Source organism: Protomyctophum bolini (assembly GCF_963924005.1).
Source record: "Protomyctophum bolini genome assembly, chromosome: 16".
In the NCBI taxonomy this organism is placed as follows: Eukaryota; Metazoa; Chordata; class Actinopteri; order Myctophiformes; family Myctophidae; genus Protomyctophum; species Protomyctophum bolini.
In genome coordinates this window covers 32,370,461-32,388,472 of record NC_137877.1, presented here as the reverse complement: position 1 = coordinate 32,388,472, position 18,012 = coordinate 32,370,461, and the positions used below count along the sequence as shown (strand labels likewise).

At 43.8% G+C, this 18,012-nt stretch overlaps 1 protein-coding gene across 1 annotated transcript in view; it reads right to left on the bottom strand.

The window, feature by feature from the left end:
* The window catches only part of LOC308331182 (ATP-binding cassette sub-family C member 4-like), an 80,828-nt gene that overhangs the window by 59,913 nt on the left and 2,903 nt on the right, over positions 1-18,012 (bottom strand). Inside the window, exons 5-20 of the mRNA XM_080786427.1 lie at positions 17,404-17,493; positions 17,083-17,246; positions 16,849-16,974; positions 16,183-16,432; positions 15,970-16,077; positions 15,740-15,829; positions 15,263-15,454; positions 14,765-14,859; positions 14,244-14,330; positions 13,982-14,078; positions 13,610-13,801; positions 11,746-11,877; positions 11,584-11,621; positions 11,203-11,297; positions 10,630-10,776; positions 4,353-4,432 (exon numbers count right to left, since the gene is read on the bottom strand). Coding sequence (XP_080642553.1) covers positions 4,353-4,432; positions 10,630-10,776; positions 11,203-11,297; positions 11,584-11,621; positions 11,746-11,877; positions 13,610-13,801; positions 13,982-14,078; positions 14,244-14,330; positions 14,765-14,859; positions 15,263-15,454; positions 15,740-15,829; positions 15,970-16,077; positions 16,183-16,432; positions 16,849-16,974; positions 17,083-17,246; positions 17,404-17,493 — 1,983 coding nt within the window. The remainder of the gene's footprint in view (positions 1-4,352; positions 4,433-10,629; positions 10,777-11,202; positions 11,298-11,583; positions 11,622-11,745; positions 11,878-13,609; positions 13,802-13,981; positions 14,079-14,243; positions 14,331-14,764; positions 14,860-15,262; positions 15,455-15,739; positions 15,830-15,969; positions 16,078-16,182; positions 16,433-16,848; positions 16,975-17,082; positions 17,247-17,403; positions 17,494-18,012) is intronic.

Genomic DNA, 18,012 nt, shown 5'->3' with positions numbered 1-18,012 from the left:
GAGTGTCACTCGATTTGATGTTTGAAAACCAGTTTCTGACTGCAGCCTATAGTCGTTTGTTGAGTAGCTTCCAGAGCTCCCGAGGACTGTGTTTTTTTCCTCTGCTTTGGTAAAGTTTATTTTTGCAGATTTGGTCATGGCAGTTACAATGTTTCTTAGCTTGTTTCGTTGGGTTTTTAGGATGCCCAGCTGAGCTTAGAGATCACTGTCAAAGCGCTTGGTGAGCTTTGACTTACATTTTAGAAATTCAGAGCATTTTTTGTCTCCGGCTTTCATTGCAGTCAGTATGTCCGGATGCATGCATGGCTCCGAGCAGGTATTGACCCTGATGGTTCTCAAGGGAGCCATGTTGTTTAGTACAGTACTGATGTAAATTTGGTTTTGAAGCCAAGCCATGATTCTTTGACTAGTGAGCTCATCGGACCAATCCAGATTCTACAGTTCAAGGTTAAAAGCCTCGCTAGAGTAGGTTTTGAGTGGTGGCGTCCACCATTGAAACAAAAACAGGGCTGTTTCACTTGGGCTCTGGAACAATAGGAGTGACCTGCTCAATGCCTTTGGGCTTTATTTTAGCATTAAATGTCCAGATGCGGTGGCCTTTCTTTGGGAGAAACGACTGTGGACGCCTCCTCCACATTTTCCCTTTTGGGGGCCATTTTCACTTCATAAAGCTGCAGTCAATGTGTTTTGTGTGCGGTGAGGAGGGGCTGACACATACTGTGGTGGTCTCAGGCGCTGTCTACATTGGTGGCTCAAGTAGTCGCAGGATTAGGCTTTTGTGCGCCGTGAAAAGGTAAAAGAAGTCACTTATTTGGGCTCAGTCAAGCTGCTGATTTCCAACCTCCCTCCCCCCCCCCCATTTTGGAAATAAGAGAAAGGCTTTGAAATGCAGTCTCTCTCTCTCTCCCTCTCTCTCACCCCTATAAATCACTGTGTCCACCAAAAAAGCAACTGTCCAGTACTCGGCATGGCCTCACATCCCTCCTCTGTGTCTCTACAAAGTCAGAGCTATAAAAAAGAGAAACAAATTCTTATACTGTAGGTCACAAATACAAGAGTCACAGAATTCATTATATCATCATCATATTGACGTGGTATGGCTCGAGATTAGCGTAAATCTATTATGTACGTTTCCAGGCTCACAGAACCATGTGTCCTCTCTTGTAGTGGCTGACTCAGGACAGGTGAGGTGCCAGACCACAGTGCAGCGGAAAACCACACATACTGTACACAGTCAAATCCAGAGTGTTGATTTGACTCAGAGTTTTTACCCTCCGTGGAGTTAAATGAACACTCTAGCTTTTCCCCATGTAAAATAGTGTTTTTTTCTGGCCAATGCCCGCCATCAAATGACCATGTGTGGTATTGCTGGGATATCAAATTCATGCCCTGCGTATTGTGCGTAAACACAAACACACAATTTAAAAATAATTATAGGTGGGGGGTTATGTGATTGTTCTTCTCACTCCGATATACGGTGAACCAGTACAATCCAAAATACTTCGGCTAGGTCACCCCACGGCCTCTCACCTTTCAGTGTCACCGTTGTGTTTTTCCACCACACGCACGAAGACAATGGCCGTTGTCAGATAACAATGTTCATAGGGGGATTTACGGCATATATATATTTCTATACCGGCCTGTATCTCCTGTGTTTCTCGGACAAACCTGGTATGTGCGATGCCTGGAGCCAGTGCATTCCTCCCTTCCTCTGTCACCCGCTTGGTAAAAAGCACCAGAGAAAGCCGGTGAAATCCCATCCTACAGCGCTCACGGTTACGTCAGCAATTCTCATATCCCACAAAGCCACAGAAAAAGCCTGACACACAATGTACCACAATATACACTCATACAACGATCCACCCGCCAGTGTTTTCAAACAATAGGCCATCTTTGCTCCCTGTGTGTCTTCAATGCTTCTCTGGGCTTGAGTCTTCAGTATTAGAGAGTGTGTGTTAACGCACGCACGCACGCACGCACGCACGCACGCACAGTAATTTATCATGACAGAGCCAACACAGCAGAATTCTCACTGTTAATATAACCGTAAACCCACTAATATTACAGATAAAAGGAAATGTTCTACTAAAATGTAAAGTGATAGTCAGGCTGATTTAATTACCGTACACCAAACACGAAATTAATCTGCAACTAGACTTGATCCTAATACAATCGCAAAAAAAAAAAAGTTAAAAAATACTAGTCATCATTGTTCAAGTGTAGCTGGTGTTTTAGTACAATGATACTGACAAACTCAATTTGAATGGATGGTTGAGAAGACCAATGAATGCAGCCATGGACCTCACAGTTAGAGGTGTGACTTGGTCAAGAGCCTTCACAAGGAATCCTCACTGAAAGGCCCCGGTACCCCCCCTTATTGTCTTGCCCTCCTCTGCCCCCTCTGTGAAAACAGAGGCAAACCCAGGATTTAAAGGTCAAGTCCGCACAAAAGCTGTCCGTCCCTGAACCCCGAGGTGTTTTTAATTGACATTTCTGTCTTTGTCCCCCAAACCATAAAGGGGCGGGAGAAAAGGGCACTTTTTTTCAATATACTAAATTGCCACTAAATGAGACCTGTGGAATTTTTTTGTGTGCTCTTATTTTTTTGAAATAAGAGCACTGGGAGTGATGCAAGCAGGTCGGCCCTGCTTTGGGGAATCCCCTTGTTGAAGGCGTGTATGGGTGGAGTGCAGAGTGCTGTGAAGTGCTTACTCCACCATAAAGGGCCGTGCTCTGATGCAAATCCCCACACAGAAGCAGCCTCTCCCCATAGAGAGAGATAAACCAGTTAGGGCATTGTTTATGAAGTTTCACTTTATTCCCCCCTGACAACCATTTAAACAATGACTGTGGGGAAATGTCCCTCTGCTAAAGAGCAACAATGGTCAGGATCAGTAGCTTTTCTCTCTGGCTAATACTTTGATAAAAAAAGAGCTGAAAATCTCCCTTCCTGAAAGAATTAAAGGGTGCTCCATGAAAGACACCTGCAAACAAGAGCAGACAGAAGCCCAAACAAAAGTACTTTGTCCAAACGATGCCACCTTTGTCCCCCGGCACAATCGACTCCCATTTTCTATTGCACATTTTGCACAGCATACACAATGTGGTTATCATACAGCAAATCTGATTAGAACAGTTTCTGTTCTAGTTTCTTACAAGTTCTTTCTCACTGCAATACGGAAGCACTTTGCTATGGTAAAAATAATACTGCAAATTAAAGAATAAAGTTAGATTTTCCAGAAAAATACCTGAAATCTGAGGGAACAGATAGGCAGATGTATACAATACAGCATGTACACATGTGCAACACAAGCCTCTTTTTGTTATGACCTAGTATGCTTTCACTGGTATTCATTTGGACCTACAGGCCTTCCGCAACGTTATTATTTTACTTTCCCCATTATTCACCTTATTATCAAAATGGGGGGGGGGGAACTATAGTGGACAAAAACCTTTTGTGGGTATGATCTTTTGTGCTTTCAGCATTTAAGATGGCTTTTGTCTCCTGTGAGATGGGTATCTGCCACAAACATCACTCAGGCATTGTGGAAGGGGGATTCATTTTCAGCACTGCTTTGTTCTATTCTTTGGCCCTAACCAAGGAGCCACGCCTGCTCCTCTACCTCGAATTGTGCGGCGAACATTCCCTTCTTTGTGGCGCTAGGTGCATGAGCTGGCTCCTCTCCGCGGGCTTTCGTGGGAGATGATTGTCGCGGTGGCATGGTGGCATTTGGTAACCCAACCTGCCTATGTGTCAGGGTGGCCCTTGGCTAGCAGCAGCAGACCTGTAATACTGTAGAGCAGGAGGTGAATGGTGGCGATAGGGGCAAGTCCCCCACCCCACCCCGCTCTGTATCTGTTTCCACTAACCTGTCCCCCTCCCCCTCCCATGCTTCCAGTGCTACCCTTCCTCTCCACTCCTGCAAACACATCACACGCCTGCTGCTCACACTTCTTCTTCCTCCTCGCCACTCCAGAGATCACCCTTGTCATTCCTTTCCTGCTCCCTCACCGTCTCCCTCCACTTCCCTGCATCGGGCGCCCATCTTCCTGTAGCCATTATTTCCTCTGTGGTAACCTTTCTCTCTCTCTCCCAATCACTCGCGTAGTCCCCACACTCATTCTCCGGCGAAGCCGCCTCTGTGTTGCCAACACTGAGGAGAGCCACGCCCTCAGCCTATGTGCAGACACTTTTATTAAATCTGTGCAGGCGCTGGGCCGCGCTGGCGGGTAATCCTACAGTAATTGTTTCCAGATTAGGGGACCCGGACCACAAAGCAGGCCCAGCCAGGCATGAAATGGCCTCCCCATGCTGCAGCGGCAGCAGCCAAACCTGTCGAGGTGAGACTCACCTGTATAAAGTCCACAAATGTCCATGGCAGCAAGGAGTCCAGGAGACCAATGTCCTGAGAGAACCTGTTGAGGATTCTTCCTGATGGGCAAGACAATAGGTGAATTTATATTAGATTGGATGTGTGTGCAGGACGATATCCTCTGTAGCATTTATTTTGTAATGGTTTTTTATGTATGTGATTCAGCCTCACTGGAAAAAATATGAGTAAATGAATCTTTTGGAAGAAGCAGTAATAACATGGGGAAAAAGGATATAATGTATAGATATGACATATTCCACATAACCATGTCATATTTATAATTTCTTGGATCATGTGGAGTTTGAAAGAACAAAGCCCTGTCAATTGGAGACAAATTTAAATCCAATAGCTAGCCTAATTTATCTGCAGATAACACAAGACCATTTTTTTCAAATCCCTCACTTGAGTTACTTGGGTCTATTCTGTTACCCACGTCTCCTCTATATTAATACCACACAGCCTATAAATTGTGGGCGATATCAGATGGAAAAACAGAGAGGCCTATCTAGATTAAACAATGAATCATTATTTGGCCTGCATTTCATAAAGACTGCCCTACTCTAGACTGAATACATCGGGGAGCCTTTTGTTTGGGAACAAAGAGGCAACAGAAGCTGCGTACCTGCCTTTCTGTCCTGACTGGCAGTGTCAATGACGTTAATTGAGTTGCCTCCAATCTGCTCAGGTGTTCATTATTTGGGCCGGGGCTCTGCAGGTGCTCTTGCGGCCCTTTATTGTGGCTCCTTTAGAAACTTTGCTCCCCCAGCCTGATCCCATAGCACATAAGATTACACTCCAGCTGCTTTCACACACTGTTTACTGCAGGGCCAGTGATAGCCAATCCCCACACCACAGGCCCAGAGGCAGGGAAGACAGAGAGGCTTTCTCTATCTCTGGGCCTGAAGGAAGACCTCAGACTCTCACTCTCTGGGTGGACAAAACCACCAGAGAGCTGTGCCAACACTGCCACTTCAAGAACTAGGCTCAAGTTAAAGTTGGCAGGAACAAGCAGTGGACCTGTAGCCAACTTCAATCCTGTTTGGAGCATTTGGTGAATCAGTGTCATGACTCATGACGTTTCACACTTAAGCAACCCAACTATATCTCTCATTGTGACAAATCTAAGCAAACACTACTCTCCGAGGAGAATGTCAACAAGCCATGTCGGACTAACAACATTGTGGGTTCAACCTTTGCTACAGTGAAACTGATGGCACACCCATGGATAATGTTTATATAGGCTTACCAGACAGCAGGGTGGGCCTTGGCTAAGGGTTGAGAGAAGGAGTGGATGATTATGAGCGGTATTTAGTGGCATGGTGCTCTGGAGGCGTGGTGGAGTTGGGGCAGAAATGACCCAGAAGCTGCCTCCCCGGTTCCCAGTGACTTCCTATAGAGGTGGGCCCTGTAATCACCTCTCTCCACAGCAGTAAGCAGCTTACAGCTTTATCCAAAAATACCACTCCTGCCTAAAAACATGCATGCAGACGAGGCCGGGCTCCCCATAACAGCCATTGCATAAACCCAGCCGGAGCATTATTCCTCACAACAACCCAGCAATGCTCCAAATCAGCACTGATTCAGAGTCAAGTGGCGTAGGCATGTTGTACACTTGGAGGCAGACTAATCTTATTCACAGTTTGAGTGCCCCTTTAGCATGCAGACATCCTGAGGGGAGGGTTCAAGCATGAGGGGAATGCTGCTACTGTACTGTACTGTTGTTATTTCTCTCTCTCTCTCTCTCTCTCTCTGCTTTCCTCTGGGGGGGGAGGAGGGGGGGGGGGGGGTAGGGAGGTATTTGTAAAACTGTTTGTGGAAGATTCTATAATATTTGATGTTCAGTAATGTCACTGTATAAGCCATAGATGACCCAAATCCATGCGTAGCCAACAAACAAAGCCCACAAGAAAATGATAGGTTTCTCTCGGTTACATCATACCATGGTTTGAGGGTGTTAGAACAGAGAACATCAGTCAACTATCAGCTGTTTGACATGCGGCTCAGTTAACAGAGAGTTTCAGCAGGGATGAAGTAAAGACCCTGCTCCCTCTCCAACAGACTATGGAGGGGATCCATTACAGTGATGCAGTTACACAAAGACATTCACTGCATGGAAATGCCTATGAGGTAAGACCAGTGCGGGACAATGGCTTCAATCACTATGGGTGACTGTCAACAATATCACCTATTGTGTGGAGAAGGGTATAGATGTTTCAGGATATCAGCTGCATTAGTATCAAACAATTTCTCATGGTTTGAGACTCCAGGGGTGATTTGCACCACTTTTTCTTGGCGGAGGAAAATAGCAATCCCTTCCTGACCGAGGTGGGACCCCCATAGGTGGAGATATTAGGTGAGCTCGGGCTCCCAATCACAGTTACAAAAAAAAAAGAAAAAACTGGAACAGTGGGTACCGGTCGATGTGGGGGCATGCGGCAAATCGCGGTTCCCTGTAAACATCTAGATAACGGAGCGACTCTGAGCCACTCCATGTGTGGGCTCTGCTACCGTTTGGTGGGGTCTTTCACCGAGGCAAGAGTGATAATGCAGGAGAATTGGAGAGGGGGGGCCCTGCCAAGGCTGGAGGTGGCATGGCTCACCTCAACTTCCATGAAGGGCCCAGGGGCCTGGGGCAGCCTCCCACCGCCGGCACCTCGCTGCCAATACTAATACATTCTAAATCCATTCTCTCCGCTCTCACACCAGGCTCCTGCAATCTCCTCTCCTTCCCTTTCATGCAATTAAATAGTGGAAGTGCCGAGCGAGTGGGAGCTCTATCAGCCGTGCTGCACACACACACACGGCTCCATCTCCACATTCAATTTACACACCTCGATATCATCGTCCCTCTCTGCAGTACTTCCGCCACTTCCTTCCTTAACACTCTTGCATCCCGGAGCTGGAATACAGACATTCAAAACACTGCCTCTGTAGACACAATTAGAATCTCATATCATTGACTACAGACGGTCTAATGTACCTGCACCAACAGCAGCTGAGTGACACCTCACACCGACTTGACCTGCGATGCTGATGCGAAACGGGGAACTTAGGTGGTATGCATGCATGCATGTGCAAGAGAATGCGTGCGTGCATGTGTGCATGTGTGCGTGCGTGCGTGCGTGCGTGCGTGCGTGCGTGCACCTTACTCCCGGACTGTGCTGATGAGCTGAAGCCCTGGCCTGCAGTCTCTGAGGGGATTAGCCCACTCAATGACACTAAATTACAGGGATCAGAATCAGCTCAACACATCCACTGCCGTCTGTGCAGCTCCAACTGAAACCTGTTTGGATGAACGGCCGTAATAATAAGCCCATTCACATTACTAAAACTGAGAGACTTCAACATAATGGGCTTTTATGAAGTCTACTGTTGGGAGGAAGGAATCACTGTCAACAAAAAGTGGGTATAGCTTAAAAACCGAACTCCAGCACTATTCTTAACAAACTGCATTACAACAACGTGGGGTGTCATTTCAAAAGATTTGCACTTAGTAAGTCACTCTGAGTTAGGGCTGCATGACTATGGCCAAAGTAATAATCATTAATTAATAATTATAATAATTATTAATCGCGATTATTGCCAATGATTACTTTTATTTCATGTCTTTGTTGGTTATTATGAGATTATGGGGTAAGCCATTGCATACCATAATGGTATGTAATGGCCTCTGTGATTTCATTGAGCCTGATGGACGTAAGCCAGAGGTTGTAATGAAAAATGTCCTGGTCATTATCCATTGAGTAAGAGACAAGTGCAACAGCTGACCAAATATTTCTCTTGAATTAATTAGCCAGTTTGTTTCACGATTATACAACGGTGTAGTCTTGGCCTGGGTGCAAAGGTATAGAAGCGCAGCGACTATGGTGTGTGCACATAATTCCACTGCCAACCTTCATTGTTATAAACCACATCCAGAACACAACAAATAAAGACCTTTGTGCAGCCAGGCTTGAAATGGTAACCTTTAACTCCGAGGAAGACAGGAACCAACACGTATCAAACACAAGACCTGTTCGGCAGCAGCATAGTACACCTATCACTTACACGTGTAAACAGTTGTCAAATCCTTAACAACACACAGACACACAATCGCAAATGCATTACTCACACTCATGTTGGCAACACGCGGAAACGGCAGTCATTGTATACAGTAAAAGAAAAAAAGGAAAGGAAAAAAGAAAACAAAGATAGAGACAATACAACAAGAGAGAGAAAGCAGCATGGGTACAAAGTCATACCAGAAGTGACAATACGAATGCTGAAAGCAGCTACCTTTGTCCTAGTCTATTCTTCTGTTTCAGTGGAGGGATGCGGTTGAAAAATACGGAGTGGGAGAATAAAAGCTGTATAAAAACCTAGCAACAATGTAGCCCAGAATATGAACGTTTTGTATTATAGATAGAAAAAAGGTCATGTTCATGCTTAATCTACCGTTGACTGGACAAAAGGACAAAGACACACAGTCCCTTAGACAGTTGTCTATAAATCCAGTCAGACATAGTGTTGTTTGCCAGCCAGGAGGCCAAGCCGTAATGACTGGACTGGTCATACAATGGCTGCTGATAGCAGCACAACAGCAATCAGATAGCAGTGTCTGTTAAGCCTCTCCTTTACTGCACTATTAAACAGATTATTACATTATTCAAAATGTTTGTTCTCCTCCTATGTGTAGATTAGCGAGGACGGCACACCCAGATAAGCCATCAGGTAGGCCAATGCGTAACACAAGAGCAGCCGTAAAAACAAAAACGCAAAGATTAAAGACCCGTGGGGTTTGCTTCAAACACAGCTTTCCAAAAGGACACAGCTTTGTCAATACACCCACTCCTAATGCCAAGAGAAACCACAAGCTCTTCAACACCCTCAAATCATATTTAGACTTGTGTTAGTAGCTTATTATGACTCATTATACAGATACAAGTTTCCTTCATGCTGAGAATTCCCAACCGTGCTGATTGTGTTGTACATGCGTGTCACTATGAAGAGATTAGGCTGACTAATTATCCACTGACAGGTGAACAATGCTCTAGAAAAATTAAAGTTATCAAAGTGGGCCACTTGACGGAAGACTTTGGATATGAATGGCAAATGGCAGTGACATCTCCACACACCCAACGAAATGAATGCCTATTATTTGTAACAAAAACAAATTCAGAGTAATGTTTTTTTCTTGTATCAAGAGTAAAAAGTTTTGGAATGCATTTGTTAAAAATCTGATTTTATTCTACAGTTTATGTATTCGATTAAACGGGTGGCTACTTAAAATGGTATTGTGAAACAGGCGTAACTAGGAGCTCTCCACCAGTGAAGGCTATCTCACATGTAGTGTTTGCTCAGTTTTAAGATGGTGTCCATCTGCCCTCTCCAACAGCTACAACCTACTACAAAGCTAATGAAATAATCAAAGATTTCTGATACAGAGCCCAGAACAAATCTGTCAGTATTTACTCGGCTCTGTAGTACAAATACAGCACTGTCCAAAATCTAGTGCAAACAGTTTTCTTTCAATATCATTGTTTGCTTTTTGCTTTTTTGTTCTGGCTCACAGTTAATAGATAACACTCTCTTCACTCATTTATAAAAGGTATTATGGTTAAATATAGTCATTTCACATCATGCATTTTGACTGGATTGGCCACTTGGGTCCACAGGCTTTGACACCCAGCAGTGACTGTCTGCTTTTAATTATGTCAGTTGAGTTCACACAGTTTGCCTATCAACCCAATAAACTCTGTGGCAGTAGCAAATACACAATATATCACAATAAATTGCTTGTAACATGTTATAAATATTATATGTATATATATTATGCTGCTCATAATAGCTCTTCCCATCTACATTTATCACGATAAATTAATTATTATATTCAGAGATAAAAAAATATATAAAAAGAATAATGAACTGGAACCATTCTGAGGGGGCTTTCTATTAATAAAATATATATTGTTTTATTTTGTATTAATGTACCATACTAAATGCAGAGGTACACTGGAGTTTGGGGACAAGCAGGCATAAGGATGGACATAAAGTTGTGCTTAAAGAGGACATACCTAAGTAACAGTCTGCTCTCTAGTGGTGACACTCTCTACAACACTGCACAGAATCCCAATGAATCTAAACGTCTACAACTTAATAGCTCACAGCGTGTTCATTCCAATCATCGACTTGGCAACACCGATGAGAAATCAACATGTTTTACATTGCTGATAAACATTTGTTCCAGGACTGGGATATGAAGCCCCCCCCCCCTTACCGATAGGGTTGGCATCGAAGAAGCGCACAGGCGTGCGGAGAACGGCGTTGAACATCCTGTTATGAAGGGTCTGGGCTGAGCTCACCAAGACGTTGAAGAAGACCAAACTCCGCAGGAACCCAAATATGACGGAGGCAGCGGTTAAACCTAACCAAAGAAATTGAGTATAAATCAAGAGGGTACAATGTTTTTGCACTGTGTCTGTTCCACGAAGGTCAGCTGTGCACTTATGGTGCCATTGTCGTGTTTTGAAAGGGAAAAAAGCTACATATATTCCACTCCTCTCTCCCTCAATGGTTAATTTCTTTTCCCCATTATGCTGATCTATCACTGTGAATACAGGCCCTGGAAGAGTAAAGAGGTTAGGAGTCACAGGGAGACAATCAGAGCAATCCAACGGGAGAACGCAAGAAAAGCACTCCTATCTTCCTGTACAGCTGAGGCCCATGTATAGACACTGGGCCTTGAAGGCCTTGGGCCACAGCCAAAGAACTGTGGATGTGTTCAGTGAGTTTGGCGCATTCAGAGCCTCAATGGCACACAGAAAAGCGATGTGCACTCAGTGAGCTTCACCTGCGTAAACACCTAGGTACAGGTCAAGGTCCAGCTGCTGAGAGGCGCTGCCATTGAGGTGCTCCGTCGCACTGACGCGCTCCTGTTCAGAGGCCCTGCAAGTCAGCCACAAAGGAATCAAAAGCCACAAGGACAAATAAACACAACAGCCATGAATGAAAGAAAGATGGAGGCGCTCTACACAAAACACTTTCAGCCTAACCTGAGGCACAAGGTCAAGACTCGCTTTCAAGAAGCAACAGATATTTGCGAACAAAGATGTCATCATTCGGGATCAGTCTTATCGTACAAAGGAATCAATCAGTTCCGCAAAACGTCCTGAAACAGTTTATCGCTTATAAAATGTGCTACACAATTTACAGGCTAAATAAGAAATCTCACCAATAAGCAAGCCACCAGTCCTGTAGAACATAAGCAAGCTAAAGGAAACAGTGAAAACAGATTCCATACAGTTGGTCACCACAGATATGTGACTAAACATAATCAGTCATGTGACTCATTTCTAAAATGTGTGGGGAGTATAGTTCAGAAGGAATCACTCACATGAGCGAGGAAATTGAGGAGAACAAGAGCCGAGAGGACAAGGAAACTAGCTCCTGCTCTGAAGTATTTCACGTATAGGTGCAGGCCCACAGTTCCCTCTGAGCGACTCTCTTCCATCATGGGTTCAACTGCCTACAGAATACAGATGCACACTGGGGTCAATACAAAATACATACAGTAATGCTACCTTCTATTAGGCTGCACTGAGCTTAGGAGAACAACAGACAATACATGCTGCCCTCTGGTGGCCCATCAGCAGAATATACGGACAACTATTACAAGCCACTTTACTGATACAAAACACTGAGATATAAAATAATGCAGGAATATGTTGAGGCACACTGGTGTGGCCATTCATATTCAGTATTACGGCAAATACGAGGACATGTTTTGGGGAACGGGGGTACAAATGTGTTGCGCAGAAGACCAAACTCCCATTTTATATATCAGTCAGTTTAACCTCATACTGCAGTTTCCTAAATCTTTGCTTGTACCTAGTTTTGCAGTAGCCAGCCGATTAGATCTGACTGAGGCATAACTATTGAAAAGTTAAGGGCCATTTCACCGCTGGAAGAAACTGCAATCACTCATCATGTTAATATTATTTGTAGTAGATAACAGTAGCACAATTTGAAATTTGCAATCTATGGCTAGAAAAATAATGAAGTGCGTTTGTGACTAGGGTTTGACTGGATTGTTGAATTCCTACAATGACATAATGCGTTGGTGCACTTGTGGAAGGGAGACACCCCATGTGGGCTAGCCTGAGACAAGATGTAGTCCAGACCACATTTTCAGCATGAAGATGGCGTCATGACTAAATTAAAATATCTAAAAACACATATGACACACGTAAAAATCTTGTGCCCTAAACATAATTAAAATAAGATCTGGTTGCAAAAGCCTTGACGACCTTACAGCCTACAGGTGCATGCAAAGGCTCAACTTATGTAACTTAGCTAGCATTATATGTAGACATAGCACTCTATAGTGTATATGCGTTGTTTCATTACATAGATATTCCACTGTTAGGTTAGCTTACGTATGAGTCTTGATGACAATTTTTATGTATTCGATGTATTACCATGTTTTTGTTCTTGCTTACTGTAAAATCGGTCTGGATTAAGATCTGCTAAATGCCAAAAAAATGAGTGATGTGACCCTTTAAAGACGTCAAGACAAAACACCCGACATCCATTACATCCCAGCCAATCAGAGGCCCCTTTGGTAAAAGCCAAACATGACTTATGATTCAGAACCCCTGTCGCTGCAACCGATGAGGCAAGAAGGTGGGTCTGACCCAGTGAAACTAGCTGGTGCCTAATATTGATGATTTGTGCAGGCAACTTTGCAGTTCATCCCATGCATGCACCATCTCATTTCATCCACAAAAAGTCAGGTTTGCATGTTCTCCCCGTGTCCCCTAGGGTAGGTACCCTCACAAAAAACATGCAGTAATCCTGGTCTCTAAACTGCCTCCCCCTGGCCAGCCGGGGCACCTGATGGAGGGGAAAGGAACTGGTTGGAATAACGTGTTCCTTCCACGCGCTACGTCCAACCAGGGAAACTCCCCTCTGTCAGGTGTAAAGGAGCAACTTGAAGGAAGCATGAGTTCAAGTCCGTTGCTCTCCCCAGGTTGGCGGAGGGTGTGTAGAGCCCAGGATCACATTAGATAATTGACACATGGGTGAAAAATAGGTTACAAAATCGTGGGATAAAAATTATAAGAAAAAACGAAAAAAGTCAGGTCCACAAAATCTCTGAGTTCTCAGAATTGAATTCGCCGCAATGTATGCCATCCCTCAACCCCCACATAACGTGAGAGCAAAATGGACACCATGCATGTGAGCTGTGAATTGATTACCTGTTGCTCTGCTCCTTCCAGCGGGGAGGACGACAGTGAAGGCATGGAGCCCTGAGATACTCGTGGAGTACGAGAGAGATTACCCACTCCTTGCTTCTCCCCCTCCTGCTCCTCCTCCCATTTCAGCAAGGAGGTGAAGTCCAGTCCGGAGCCCTGTAACTCACTGTATGTTCCCTTTGCCACCATTTGACCCTGACGGTGAAGACAGGAGAGATTGTTACACTCACACAGCACGATATGGACAACATGTATTTATTCTGTATTTATGCCAAATATTGCGATATCGATAAGATATAAAATCTGTTAAAAAAGTGTTGCAACATTGAAAACGAAATATTATTTAAAAAACTGCATAACAACACACGCACGCACCTCCTTCACTACAAGTATTTGATCTGCAGCCTTCAGGTACTGCAGTTGATGAGTAACTAGGATGCGTGGCTTCTTCCTCAAAAGGCCACAAATGCACCTAAGGAAGGCACACATTCATGCGTGTATCCCGACACAGTAGGTTATTACCTTCACAACAGATGACATACTCAAGACATACAGTTGCCATTGCCATTCAACAGGGCAACAGAATATGGTAAGGTGGCAGAAGGTGTTGTGGAATGAGGGAAATAATAGGACTTACTCCTCAAACAGATGCCTGCCCACATCCGCATCCACAGCACTAAGCGGGTCATCCAGCAAGTAAATATCTGCATCCTGATACACTGCCCTAGATCACACAGAAACAGAGGGGGTATTATAATTAGTATTATACAACAGCTAGTTTAGAGGAAGAAATCTGATTGGTTGAACTACCCATCGAGCCGAGTGGCAAGGGTAACAGTTTGCATGGGACATTTGCGGTCGTAGTGGCTAAATCTTAACCCGACTCCGCCAGATTGCGGCAATATTGAGTTCACAAGTTCCACTAGCTGGCGGAGTCAGGTTAGCTAAATCTGGCATTAAAAAAATACAAATTCTATAAAAGATCTTATTTCCAGTTAAACTGAGTTGACCTGATTTAAGGGTAACTTCAGTGATGCTTGCGGAACTCAGCTAAAGCTTCGTGTTGTACCTGACCGCATCACTGGCGTGCCAATAATCATGGTAAAGCACACCCAAGTACTGTAGTAATGCAGCCAATCAAAGAAGGCCGACACACACCTGGCCAAGTTGACTCGTGCCTTCTGTCCCCCACTAAGGTTGGCTCCTCTGTCACCGATCACCTCCAGATCACCATCAGGCCAGAGCTCCAAGTCCTAAACAGGGTCCAGCGGCAACACTGAGCACTGACTCATAATCTGACCGTGTAAACTACTGTAGCAAAACATCCTAAAACTAAATGGAGAGTACCGTGTCAAGCAACAATAATGTTGGTAATGTTAAAGTGAAGAATCAAGTAGTCTTCAAGGATAGGGCAGTTGAGTAATAATAAAATACAATGACTGTCCACCAGACCTGTATTGGAACCCCATGTTATTAGATAGCAGGCATTTTGATTATAAATCCTCAGTTTAGAAACTGGACACGGACAGTTATTTACCTGTTGGACAGTCAAGGTTTTAATACTTTACACCCTAAGCTTTGTTGAGGTGATCGACATGGTATAAGACAGGATATGTAATACATAATAAGTATCAGTGGAATAGACGTGTATCTCACCCTCTTCAGAGCACAGGCTCTAAGCACCGTCTTATACCTCAGTGGATTGAGCTCTTTGCCAAAGAGGATATTGCTTCGGATTGTCCCTGGGAAAATCCATGGTTGCTGGGAGACATAAGTCAGCTCCCCTTTCACTTTGACCACACCCTTTGCCTGGTTCAGCTCTCCTAGGATGGTGCTGAGGAGAGAGGACTGATGCACACATACACACACATTCAGAAACATCATTACCCATACACCTGCAGACACCTGATTGATAAGTAAAATTGCAAACATGGTATTATATAGTATTGCTAAATTGTGGATATAAACACTAAATTGTGTTATTCCAAACAATAGTAATGCAAGCGAGGTGACCCGCTTGTACTGTACAGTAGGCGGTGATATTGTAGTTAGTAGTATTGGAAAAATGCTCACAGTGCTGCACCATTAACTACACCCATGACTATCTCTTCATGAAATGTGACTAGATCTGACCTTGCCGGCTCCAACAGGACCAATGACAGCCAGGAGCTGCCCTGAGTTCACTGTGAAAGACATATTTTGTAGTGTTGGAGAAGCCAGTATCTGTCAGAAAAACAAAGAGTGAATGAATGAGTATACCTCCATAAAGTAAAGAAACTTAAGAGGTTAATGGTATGTACCGTACAGTAATCTGTCTTGATCATTTGGTGACATTTTAAACTTCCATGTACAACAGTGCTCACCCTATCCCAGTAGCATGTTAAATCCTGAACCTCCACCATACAGTCTTTCTTCTCTGTGACAGAAAACCCAAGATGCTGCGGAGAAACTTCATCCAGAAGAAGAAAATTCTAGCAAGAAAAAATAATATGAACAAAATCAATATCTATAAATGGCATCAGAGGAATTAACAGGAGCTGCCATCATGGTGAACGTTTGGTCTGGTGCGCGTTTACTTTGATCCTTTGTATGCTGATGAGGGCTTCCGACACCTTCTCTATGGCCGATGGAAAGAAGAGGGTGACAGTGAGTCTCAATGCCCCGTAGAGAGAAACAGCCACAAACACCCTGCTAGCGGTTATCCTGTTCCCCGATGAAATGTACACACAGAGGGTGATGAAAATGAGGACCTTGCTGGCCACAAAGAAGGATGCCATGTTCAGTCCACGCAAGTAGGAGCTCTTCATAATCTTGGAGACCTCCTTTCTGTACAACAGAACATGTTGATGATAGTAAAGCCTATCCCATATCAGTCTGCATAGTTAGACACATTCTGCATACAGTACAGTAGATACAATACATTAAAAGTGCATTGCACGCACGCACACACATCTTTAGCCTTGCCTAAAAACATTCTGACATGCAGGAAAATAGTAATACATTATTGTGCAGCAAATGTAGGTAGCATGAATAAGATGATAAAGTTTACATAATGAACATACTATTAATGGAGGATCAGATTTGAAAGTTGAAAGTTGAAACTGAAATTTTGGTCCAGCAACTCTTAGGAAAACACTGGTTTGTGTGCGTGTGTGTGTGTGTGTGTGTGTGCATGCATGTGTGCATGTGTGGCCTTAAAACACAAAAATATGGGAAGTGAATCTACATAAAACATGTTCTACCTTCTGACCTCATCCACCAGTGCAGAAAATGACTTCTCCCAAGCATACATCTTTATGATTCGGATTCCAGAGACCACTTCATTCATTGTTCGTATTCTGTCATCTGTTAAGGCCGCAGTTTGACCCCTAAAAGCAGCATGCAGAGAAGTAATGAAACAATAATTAAAAATGTAACTCACGCAGGACACAAACTTTTCACATACAACATTCAATCATGAGTATTTGGCTATGCACCTAAGAGTGGAGAAGAAGTGTCCAAACACGGTCTGTAATGGCATGAGGATAATCAGGACAGCCATTCCTGCAAGGCATGATGGGCCAATTATGTACCACAACAGCACTGTCACAGCTACCGCTTGCAGAGGACCAACCCACAAAAAGTGCAAAAATAATGTTACCTGTAAAAGTATGAGACAGAAGCAACCTGAGATGAAAGTACAATGACAAAGTTTTGGACCTCAAATTAAGAGGAAAGATAAGCAAATATTGTACAACATATAAAATAAATAAGTATTATGTGTATATTATGACTGGTTTGTTGCTTCAATATTTCACCTCATCAAATTTGTTAACATCATTGGATAAAAGGTTCACAATTTGTCCCGTGGTAGTTTTTCCCAGTGCTGTGCTGTTAAGACAGAGAGCCTACACGGGGAAGAGAAGTCAAATAAGAACAACTATACATTTGCACACGTTAAATTGCCAAGTGCATCATTTTTTTACATATTAAATCCCAGTTCATAGGCATTTTAGCTCCTGGCAGCCAATCCATAGCAAATCATAACAATTATGCACTACTTTTTGAATTTTGGCATGGTGTTAGGTATGGGCATATGTGGCCGGCTAATTTGGCTCGCTTCATAGTGGTCAGTTTGCAGCATTTTAAGCTCCCAGCACCCATTGTGGACAACATCTTGAAAATGACGCCTTTCTAGTCGTTAGTTTTTCGTAACATTTGTGTATGTCATTTAGCACACCCAATAGTAACAGAATCGAAAAATCAATTTTATCAATTATTTGGGGTTTCAACCATTATACTGATACTAGATCGGTGCCCGGCTGTAGAGCACAGAGTCGGTAACAATGGAAGATGGAGATCAATGCCCCGCCCGGCTATGCAATACCCGTTGTCAGAGTACCCGTTCCACCCATCTGTCTGTGTCC